Raw genomic sequence first — 12,500 nt, 5'->3', positions numbered from 1 at the left:
GCCATGACAGTACAGAGGCCTGCCTGCAATCTTACGGTTAACATTCACTTGCAAAGTTGCAATAATTAGTTTTATCGTATTCTGTAATATAATGGAGTTACACGATATGACTGATCTTTTTCAGTCTTTGGACTATGCAAGTTTCTCAAAAGGAATTTATATAGACAAACATTATTAGCTAACTTTCTGACTTTCCCTATGATATAACTGTGAAAACCAGTTCCACAAAATCTAAAATTAAATTTGAGGAGATAATTATTCATTTTCTTGGGAAAAAATTAATCTTTATGTTAGAAGTGGTAAAATTGATTTCCTATATCTACAAATACCAGCCTGGAATAATTCATGTTCGTTCTATCTCATATTATGATTCCACTTCTTCATTTGGAGCTCCATTTCTATCCTAGAAGACGTTCCTTTCTTTCCTCACAAATTGCTGTAGTTTGGCAGTCAATTTCTTTGTCGATAAAACGGTTGCTACAACAACACCAGGCATTTGAGAGATAATAAAAACCGCACCAAAACAATAAAAGAAGAACGAAGGACAAACCCTAAAACTCAATAGGCAACTGAAATGTATGTTTGAGTCAAGCAAGATAGATAACTAACAAAGAAGAACGTTTAAAAAACTTCAAGTCGCCAATAAGATAAAAAAAAAAAAAACGTAAATAAAAAGCTAAGAAAAAAAACCTCCATCCACAAAGTTAAAGTGTAAAGGTTCCCAGTCCTATCTTCTGACCCGTCACGACCTTGTACTACTTACTGTCGTAATAGGGGGCCCAGGTGTAAAACCTCCTGTTGAAAGGTGTCTTGTTGAATGAGGCGCACTGCTCCCACCTGAAGTCCTGGTAACCACCCGGACACTCCTGGAACAAATCGAGGAATTAATAATAATTTTCACTCTTTTGTACATAAAAATCATTGAAGCAAATATCAGGTGCATAATTATACGAACTTCTACTTGTGTATGTAGTGAATCGCGTGATATTTCTATAAATAAGACGCAAGGGGGAAATACCAACAGTATTGTATATAACCATGAGTCAATTCCGTAATCCATTTAGAATGACAAAAGGAAATAAGGGAAACAGAGGGAAAATGTAAATATATTTACCCAGATAAGAGAGTCTACATTCAAACGAGTTTCCAAATAATTCTTAAATTTTTATATTTGCGATTGTAAGAATGGTTCGCTGATTTTTGGATGCACAAATAATTCTATAAAGACTTTAAAACGCACAGATTATTAACGTGGTCGATTTTTACAAAGCTAGCAACAATTAGAATAAAATAAATTACGAAAATTGGACAGCAGGTTAGATACGTAAATACATTTAGTAAGTTACGAAGGCAGCTACCTTGCTAAAAGAATAATCACAGTCTCCATACAAATTTCAAAATATTACCATGTCCTATTACCAATTTTCAAGCGTGTATTTTGGGTTCGGGCTAAAATTCTACAGACCTAGAAAAACATCACCCGTTATAAATAGGGGGAGGGGGGAAACTTGGATTTAAGCAAATTACTCGTGAACTGCATCTCGCAAAACAAAAAAGAAAAAAGAAAAAAAGAGGAGTGTTTAAAAATAAGATTGAGAAATAAACAGTATTAAAAGGGGGCAGGGATGAGAATAATACGCAGACAATATAGCGAAATAGAGGAAAAGTTTAGTATGAAAAAATGTACAACTACTGAGGTACCTTGCATAAAATCGAAACTAAACTATAAACAGATTTTGTTCCGCTTTCTTAGAGGCTATGACCCAAATATAAAATTAAAGTTGTCCTTGCATCTCATCTGATCATTATCAACAATGTTCACGTGTTCCATTACTTTATGCAAATGAATCCTTCATTAATTCACTTTCAATTACCGACACTACTTTCAATTTTTTTATTTTGCTCTGAGCCATTAGGTACCACTGCCTTTATTTGCATTGCTAATCATGAATGTAAATAATTTTGCTGGCTGTTGTATCTCTCTCATCATTAATTTTCTACTTTTTTCCCTAGATTTCCACAATATTTTCGTGTGATTTCTACAATCTGCTGAAGTTGGTTTTGTATTGTTCAAAATAACAATTACTTCAAGCGCTTATTTCAAATATACCACGTCCATCGATAAAATATCTCATGATTCCGCTTTGTTATATCAGTCTTTCTCATCTTAAAAGACCCTTGGCTTTTTCCAGCTCACAGAAGCACTTTTTTATACCCGTTCTAGCTATCAGTTTAGTTACTGTTTTAGATATTTACTAACAAAGTCATATAAAACAACAATAATATTCAACATATAGAACTGTGTGAAAAAATGTGGTCACCAAAACATTAGAACACGTAGAACGAAAATAAAAAAAATATTAGTTTCCCAATTTAAATCAGTTACTTCCTTCGGAAATCTGATAGATAAAATAAAAAAGTAGCAAATATTACTAAAAAAAAAAACTTGTGCAAATAAATTTATTTTGAACCAGTGAGTCATGAAAATCATTATTGACCCCGGGGAGGATTATCACTTCTGTTCGAATATACTGCTACCAATTCAATTACATCAAAATTAATAGTGATACTACTACTAATGTTATTCCTACTACGAACAACAAACAAAAATCACTATCATAAAGATGATAATGTTGATGATGATGATGAAGTGAGAGGAAGGATGAAACTAAAATGTGTGACGAAAATTTCCCAAGGCTCCATCACCTGGCGTCTGTCATTGAAATCATGTCGGTAAGTTCATTTTCGATCCATTCACTCCGCCCCACCGAATCCCCTACGGAGGAGCAACAACAATCATTCTCCTCGTACCCTCTTCCTCACCTCCCTAATGACCTGTCCCCCCACCCCCTACCCCCTACCAGCTAACCCCCAGCCTTATAATCCCTCTCTCTGTAACAAACGTCTTCGTCAGCAGCTTCATCACCATTACAATAAAGGTCGGTTCGTGTTTACATACGTACTCCCCATCTGGGCGGTTAGATGATGCGAATTTGCAACGCACGGACTCGAACCATGACAACACCTCCCCTAACCAACCACAAATACCTCCTCCTCCAAACCACCAACCCCCACCCCCGCCTCCTTTTTCCAAAGGGGTCAAACTAGCAGGAGTGGTTACGGCCTTCAAGGCAGCTCACATAAAGAATACAGCAAGTTTTGAATCCTACTCCATCTGATTTCAAATACTGAGGTTATGTCTCCACATCAAAAACTGAATCCGATACAGCATGCAGAGAGGAGGGGAAAGCGGTAATATGCAGACCTCCAAAAGTCATTTTATTTCGATCTTCAGAATTTTATGTTTTCTAAAGGGAGTGTGTTGTGTTCCTGTAATCCATAGATGTAGGGAATTCCCAGAAAACCTCTAAATCCAAAATTCTTTTTCTCACTAGATGCTTTGGCCTTGACTGATGGTTTTATGGCATGTCTAAAGGAATCGTCGTGTAACATGCATTAAGCACGAGGACGAAATTATTATCAACTAAAAAAATTCCCCATCGGTTAACATATATGATAATATATTAATGCCGAAGGAGAGTGAATTGGATATTAAAGGAGAAGAGCCAAGTACGTTCTTGAACGTAAGTTAAGTTTAAATTTAACATACGCAAAAAGAAAAAAATAAATAAATATTCACCGGTGTTATACATACCATGTCCTGGTGCCATTATCGACAATAAAAATTACGTACAAGTTTCACATTTGACTGTAACATCTAGATGCAGTCCATTGCGATTTGACGAATAGGATAATAGACAATAACACCATCACAGTGACCACAAAAATCATTGTGAGGTTTGGTTATTACTATTGTAAAACGTGATACAAGTAACTACCTCTAAATAAAATCACACACACAAATACATACTTACATTATATTATATTATATTATATATTATATATATATATATATATATATATATATATATATATATATATATATATACATATATATACACCTTTTTTTTAGCATTTTATGCTGTTGCTCAATGTCTGTTGCGATTTGATGAATAAAACAACAGACAATACCATCATAATCAGTGACCACAAAAATCATTATGGGGTTTGTTTATTACTACAATGTATCAAGGGATACATGTAACTATATATATATATATATATATATATATATATATATATATATATGTTACATGTATCACCTTGTTACTAGTAATAAACAAACCCCACAATGATACATACACACACACACACAGACATATATATATATATATATATATATATATATATATATATATATATATATATATATATTTATATATATTTTACATGTATTACTTGTTACTAGTATAAACAAACCCCCCAATGATTACTTATATATTAAATTATATTTATATATATATATATATATATATTTTTATATATATATATATATATATGTATTTACATGTATCACTTTTTAAAATATAGTGTAAACAAACCCCACAATGACTTTATTGGTCACTGTGATTAAGATGTTATTGTCTGTTGTTTTATTCATCAAATCGTATATATACATGAATAATATATATATAATATATATATATATATATATATATATAGTATATATATATATATATATATATATATATATATATATATATATATACATGAATATATGCCTGTGCACGTATGTATGTATGTATGTTTATGTGCAACCTTAATCACGTAAAAAAAATCATTCTATCCTGTTCATATAACAAATAACAAATGTTAATGGGTATGCAATTACCTCGTTATAAATATGAAATGCATTATTAGCAACATCATAAAATGATAAAAAAAAAATAGAGAGGTTCCTTAGGCGTACGGGATAGAGATTCATAGATCTCAAAATATATTTATTTAGGGCTTATAATGAATTCTTGTAAGTCCAAATCACAATCAACAAAAGTCATAAAATCCCCGAAAATGCGGCATTTCCTTATCACATACAGTACGATCAGTTGTCATACTGTTCTTCACCGTCCAATCACCTTTAATCTCTACTCAACTTAATTATTCTCAGAATGATCAATTTCCTTTATACGAGGTAATCTAATTCACTCATTTCGTGCATTACGATGTTATGTATGACTTCATTGCTGCTTATTGCTGTATTACGTGTTCACTCTGTAATTGCATTACATTTGTTCATATCAGGTGTCCCACTTCCTCGCTCATTTTTCAACACCTGGTCTCTGTTACCGATTCCAATACTTTCCACATTAACCATGTCAATTCATAATGGTAATTTCAAAAACTGGATGGACCCTGGGACTAGCTCTGACCTGAGATAAGCCTTAATGTTTCGTACTTGTTTTTTAATAATACCACTGGTTACAGTCAGTAAGTAATACCAATAACGGTATTTTTATTTTGTACTACCTCTGAGAAAACCCTCTCTCTCTCTCTCTCTCTCTTCTCCTCTCTCTCTCTCTTCTCTCTCTCTCTCTTCTCTCTCTCTCTCTCTCTCTCTCTCTCTCTTCGTTATTCTTACCTCAGTATTGCAAAGCTGGAATCTCTTGTATAAGCCTACACAGCGGCTGCCTGTGCTGGTGGATGCCGCCTGTCGCTTTGCTCGAGCTCGTTGTCGCCTGCAGCAAAAACAAACAAAAAATCTATCATTAAACTGCTATTTTAGTGGAGGAAAATATCCTACTGTTCCGCACGCAACATATAAGGGCACAATCTGGTTGGAGATATAAATGAGAAATGGCTAGAGTTTAGTCAATAGTTTCACCTAATAATGTCAGGTGGGACTCATAAAAGCCATTAATAATAATAATAATAATAATAATAATAATAATAATAATAATAATAATAATAATATTCTTCAGTTCAAGGTATCAAACAGATACAATATGTAGATAAAAAAGGGACAGTTTAAAAAAAATTTCATTCTGGTGATCGTAATCAATGTTACAGCTCTCCTGTTAAAAAATCAATTGCAGTTATCAACCTGGAGCTGTCACTGCACGATAAAGAAAGGCAATGCAGACCACCATTCGCTGAAAACATGCAAATACATACTACTTAACATGTAAAAATGAACTGCAGTAATTGCATACAAAATATAGAAAATGTTTAATAATCACAACGAACATAGTTTAGCATGTTGTATATTTAATGTAAACTCGGAACCATTTAGGGAAAATTATCATTACCACGAAACATATATAATTCGTTAGGTAATTCAGTATATATTTGTTAATATACTAACGTTATATGAATTTAAAAGTTTACTTAAATAAGAAATGCATGAATACTATTGTCCTCGTACCATGAGCAGCATTCAATAGAATTCTGGAAAGGCAATGCTGGAAATGGGAGCCTTTATTACACGCATAAAAAAAGGAAAAAAAAAAAAAATCCTTACATCCAGTGCGAATCCATTTCCCTATTCATGAAGGCATTCTCGAAAATGCAAATTATTATATCCAACTTTCTGCTGCTCGAGGAGTACACAGACAAAAGAAAAAGAATGATGTCAGGCAAAACGAATATGTGACTTCTGCGCTCCTGTGAAACGACGAAAGTCCAGCTTATATTTAATCAGAGAAAAACTTCCAGGGACCCTTCGCTACGGCTATATCTTCCAGCTACACATTTTTGCTCACAAACAAGGTTCCGTACCAGTGGGCATTCTCGTTCGCAAACAAGGTTCCTCACTACTGGACATTCTCCCTCATAAACATGATAACTGTCAGCACAAGTGAATGTAATGCTGAGTTGGGTTCTCCGTTTTTCCTACTCGGGTTACCCGGGAATGGATGAATACAGTCGGGGCAAAATTGCGAGAGAATGAAGAACAGAGAGTAATGGCTGAAGGAGGAGAGAGAGAGAGAGAGAGAGAGAGAGAGAGAGAGAGAGAGAGAGAGAGAGAGAGAGAGAGAGAGAGAGAGAGAGAGAGAGAGAGAGAGAGAGAGAGAGAGAGAGTACAGATGGAAGTTGGCACAGAGGGGACAGCTGAAAGGACGAAGAATAAAATTTAGACTTAAGGATGATTTATGATGGTAATAATGGCGATGATTATGATAGTTGTTGGGGATGACTATGGATGTTTGTCAAGAGGAGGAACTCAAGGTCGTGAAAGGAGACAAAATAAACACTAAATGAAGCGACGACAGTCACTAATATATAAAGAAAACCGTTTTTAAAAACCAATCAAGTACATAATATTGCAGTGTCTGTGAAACTGAGAAACTCTCCGAAATTCTTGGAGATCATTTAAGAGACAATTTAAAAAATACGACATTTAAACTAAAACAACTACTTTCTATAGGCGGTAAAATATCTCTATAAAAACAGCGTAAAATGATGTGTCAGTGAAACTGAGAACCAACAAAAACCTCATGGTATAATGCCCTGAACTTAAGTCGTAAAAAAAAAATACCCATTAGTTGAACTGAGAAACATCACATAACACCTTGAAAAAATAGTCGAAAACAAACAATAAACAGAACTCACTATTCAGAGGAGCCCTAACAGTATCAGAATATGAAGAGGAGGACGTAGCAAAAATTAGTAAAATAATGACACTCACTGATATATAAGCAAACAAAACGTGATTGAAATACTATTAACTCCATTTACAATACAACAAAATCGAGAAAAATGCAAAACACCAGGTGTCAACGACAGTGATGAATTCATTGGCTCCCCCCAAAAAGGGAGGGGGTTGGACGGCAAAGTAAACAAACAATCACAATTTATTATATGAGCCAAAATGTCAGTCAAGGCAACTGGATTACATGGGAAATTCCATCAGCGAAATTGAGAAAACGCAAAACTCGAAATAGTCTAGAGCGAGGACATAACTTGACACTATTCTAGAGGAGGAGTATCAGTTTCTGAGCATAAAACGGAAGGTTGAGCAACAACCAAACTTCCATTTACACAGGGAAACAAATGTGTCAGAAACCCAGAAACTAACAGGAAAAAAAAAGCGTAGACGAAACTGAGAAACAACACAAACCACCTGGATAACAATGGTTTATGGCAAAGACAGAGCCGGAGCTTGATCCGGAGGAGGACTAACGGCTCCTGAATATAAAAAGGGAGAAGGGACCAAATCCGGAAGCAAAGGAGGGACTCTGATGATTATGCGACGGCAGACGCCCGGATTTTCCGACATGGATGACGAGTCTGGCACCAGGGATTGTAGAGAGGGATGGAGAGATTTCAAGAGGGAAGGAAGAGGGCCCGGGAATCAAATGAGGGAGTTAGCAGGAAGGGGACAGCGGGCCATATTTAGATACATATATGTACACATATGCCATGTATGTAAGAGGCTGTTTATTCCACATAGAACAGTATGTGGAAATAATAAACCTAACGTTTCACAATTTACAACTAGATTTTAAAACTTAAAAAGCAATTACATAGGTAGAAGGGTGAAAGGAAACAATAATTTCTCATATTCACAAGTACTTCTATTCTGAAATACTAATAATGACTAAATAAACACTTTTCAATAACGTTTGGTCAGCCAACAGTGAGTCTGTACAGAGAAACAAAGGCCACCGTAACGGGAAGGGTCGACAGTAGTTTCAGATTACTCAAAGGGATAAAAATAATAGATCATGTTAAAAGATCCTGATCAAATTAGATGGAAGAAATTCATTTTCCAGTCAATTTTATCTCAATTTGTTGTATTTGCATGTTTCACTTTTGGTGAATCCTTTTTCCATTATAGTGCGGTAACCAACTAGTGGTAATATTTACAACTGAATAAGTACGAATTATTTCAAATTACATACATACATACATTTAAGTGTTTTGTGTTTGTGAGTGCATATCTTTATGGTAATCCATAATCATATATATAATATATATATCAAATACATCCTAGCAGAACATACATTTAAGTGTTTTGTGTTTGTGAGTGCATATATATATATATATATATATATATATATATATATATATATATATATATATATATATATATATATATATATATATATATATATATATACATACATATATATATATATATATATATATATATATATATATATATATATATATATATATATATATATATATATATATATATGCACTCACAAACACAAAACACTTAAATGTATGTATGTATGTAATTTGAAATTATTCGTACTTATTCAGTTGTAAATATTACCACTAGTTGGTGGTTACCGCAACTATAATGGAAAAAGGATTCACCAAAAGTGAAACATGCAAATACAACAAATAGAGATAAAATTGACTGGAAAATTAATTTCTTCCATCCTAATTTGATCAGGATTGTTAAATATAATATATATATATAATATATATGATATATATAGTTATATATAATATATATATAGATATATATTATATATTATATATATATATATAGATGATATTATATATATATATATATAGATATATCTTTAGTATATATATAGAGATACATTGACTGGAAAATGAATTTCTTCCATCTAATTTGATCAGGATCTTTTATATATATATATATATATATATATATATATATATATATATATATATATATATATTTATATATCTATATATATATATATATATATATAATATATATATATAAGATATATATATATATATATATATATATATATATATATAAAAGATATATATATATATATATATATATATAATATATATATATATATATATATATATATATATATATATATATAAATTGTTTCGTCATTTTGAAGGTTAAGAGGAACTTCATTCATTTCTAATGCAAATAAATAATAATCATATATAGTTATTCAACTGATATATACTTTGAAAAATGACAAATATCTTTTCTTCCTTATGAATGCTCGCAAATTTCATAGTACGGATGAAGCAAGCATGAATAACAAACTCTGCTTGAGAAAAGTAGTTAAACCTAGCAAAGGGTCATTTGCATTTGGAGAATGATAGAGGAACGTGAATGTAAGTTAATTGTAAAATACAGAATGGGCGAAGGAAATTTAGGATACAAATCTTGAGCAATCAAATGCTATCCATACATAATGATCTAATGAGGAGGTACTGTTACGCATTGATATAAGTAACTGGATAAAAGTTCAGGTAGGAAGATGAAAGTAATGGGATAGATGGTTGAACTGAATTGAATATAGAATTTAGGCCAAAGGTCAAGCACTAGGACCTATGAGGTCATTCAGCATTGAAAAGGAAATTGACAGTAAAAGGTTTGAAAGATGTAACAGGAGAACGACCTCGCAGTTGCACTATGAATCAATTGTTAGGAGAGGGTGGAAAGTAAGTTTGACAAAAGAATATAAAGGAGGTATAGTAAATGAAAGAAAGGGGTTGTAGCTGCAAAGAACCTTCGGTAATGCCTATGCGGCGCACTGATGGCGCTACCTCACCTACGGGAGTAATGGGACAGATAAATTAAATTAATAGAAGAATTTTATATGTCAACGTACCTGCTATGGCGTCAAAAGAAAACCAAATATTATATGGGAGAAATCTTATAAGAATTATCTAAGGAAGAATACCAAATGGTAATTTTACTACACCTAATTGTTTGCATGTAACGTATGTATATATAAAATATATATATATATTATATATATATATATATAAAATATATATATATATATATATATAATATATATATATATATATATAATATATATGTATATATAATACACCATATATAGGAATAGATAGATAGACTGATAAATAGATAGACAGATAGATAGATAGATAGATAGAAGGGCAAGCTCTATGATAAACCTTTTTCTTAAGAAATTTCCTAGCATTCTTGATGCGATATCTCTCCATCTCTGCTATTTATCGTTTCAACAACACAGGACAGCGTTAACTGGAAGATTCGTTCGCGAAGATTTTATTGACATTCCTTAGACTTCCTTTCACTAGTAAGCGAAAAAAAATCTGGAACTAATGAGGAACAGGTTTCTCTCTCTCTCTCTCTCTCTCTCTCTCTCTCTCTCTCTCTCTCTCTCTCTCTCTCTCTCTCTCTCGAGTAATGAGTTGTAAAAAATTGAGAGAACTGTTGTGGAAGACAAATGAAGCGTGGAAAAATGAAACCAAACCACGGCCATACCGGCCCTCAAGCACATGCATAAGACTATAGCAGGCAACGTCTAACGGGGCAGGGACTTTTCGAACACGATGCTCGAGTGCGACTTATGCTCGGAATATGTTGTTACGTGAACCAGCAATTAAAACCTGTCGCTCGGCTGCGTTAATTCAGGCGAAAATGGAAATCTTGGGGCGAAATGGGTTACAGACATCGTCAGGAACCGCCGAGTAGGTCGGCTTTCAAAACCCGGTCCGTCTCAAGTCTCCCACAGGGAACTGGATGAATTAGAATATCGTTTTCCGCTCTACTGGGCACTAAAGTGTTTCGCGGATCAAAAGGTACGACAATTATATGAGTCAGGAGTACGACGATCACGGACTTTGGGGCTGAGACGATAAAGGTGTCAGGGTACGATAATGAAGGATTCAGCAACGAGTGAGTGGGAGGGAAAGGACGGAAGATATGAGAATGAATGATAATTACGGTTGCCTGAAATATGGTAATGCGGGGTTCAAGGAATGCATATTAACGAATGGTAACATAAAAATAGCTAATGAGCGGATGGAATGCGCTAGAGATTAGAACGGGACGGTAATGAGCGCAAATGATTATGATGAACAACGCGAGATTTGAAAAGAAGTAAGAGAAATGGTAACACGAAATTAATCCCAGATGGGAGGACCGGAATTTATGGCTTTCATGAGAGAGAGAGAGAGAGAGAGAGAGAGAGAGAGGAGAGAGAGAGAGAGAGAGAGAGAGAGAGCGAGCTTCTTTTGCTTTCTAACTGCAGAGGAAGCAATGGCTGATTCTCCTGAAAGTCGGCAAAGGGTAATTTCTATTCGTTCCAACATCGAGGTTAAACTCGGAGAACGCTCTTGCTGCTATTTCAAGCATAAACAGCAAAAATTACAGTGGATCTTAATCTTCATTACATTACTCATGATAATACGAATAGTTTGGAACAAAAGCATTATCGATTGGTCATAAAAAAAAACATGAACATATTGGAAAGAATTAGAACAATGACGAACAATGGTTGGGGGTTTGTTGGGTTGAATTCTGCCAGAAACGAGAGAGAGAGAGAGAGAGAGAGAGAGAGAGAGAGAGAGAGAGAGAGAGAGAGAGAGAGAGAGATTACCCCAAGCTGGAACCAGCAGTAAAAAAGCTATTCGATGTCCGAAATGTGCATAAAATCAAAATTAAGCTAAGGCCGAAGAATAAACCTTACGAACACCTCCGATCCCGAAGAAAGGAAACCACTTTTCTCAAAATCATAATACGTTTCTCTTTCTCGCAATTCGTAACCGGACCTATTGTGAAGGCGACAAGATCTCCGGGAAATTTCACGAGAATAGAAATGATATCGCCACTTGACCAGTGACCACTCAGAGGGAAACACTTCCCATCGTCAAATTATCTTTTCAAAACCTTAAAATCTGGCAACTGGACATTTAGAAGAACAGAATTAGGA

The 12,500-nt window shown here is 33.8% G+C and overlaps 1 protein-coding gene across 1 annotated transcript in view; it reads right to left on the bottom strand.

The window, feature by feature from the left end:
- The window catches only part of LOC135225180 (thrombospondin type-1 domain-containing protein 4-like), a 325,897-nt gene that overhangs the window by 70,038 nt on the left and 243,359 nt on the right, over window positions 1-12,500 (bottom strand). The window contains 2 exon segments of the mRNA XM_064264457.1: window positions 764-866; window positions 5,480-5,576. Coding sequence (XP_064120527.1) covers window positions 764-866; window positions 5,480-5,576 — 200 coding nt within the window.

Source organism: Macrobrachium nipponense, chromosome 20, assembly GCF_015104395.2.
Source record: "Macrobrachium nipponense isolate FS-2020 chromosome 20, ASM1510439v2, whole genome shotgun sequence".
Lineage (NCBI taxonomy): Eukaryota > Metazoa > Arthropoda > Malacostraca > Decapoda > Palaemonidae > Macrobrachium > Macrobrachium nipponense.
Note: the sequence above shows the minus strand (reverse complement) of the source record. Positions and strands in the feature narration are given on the sequence as shown.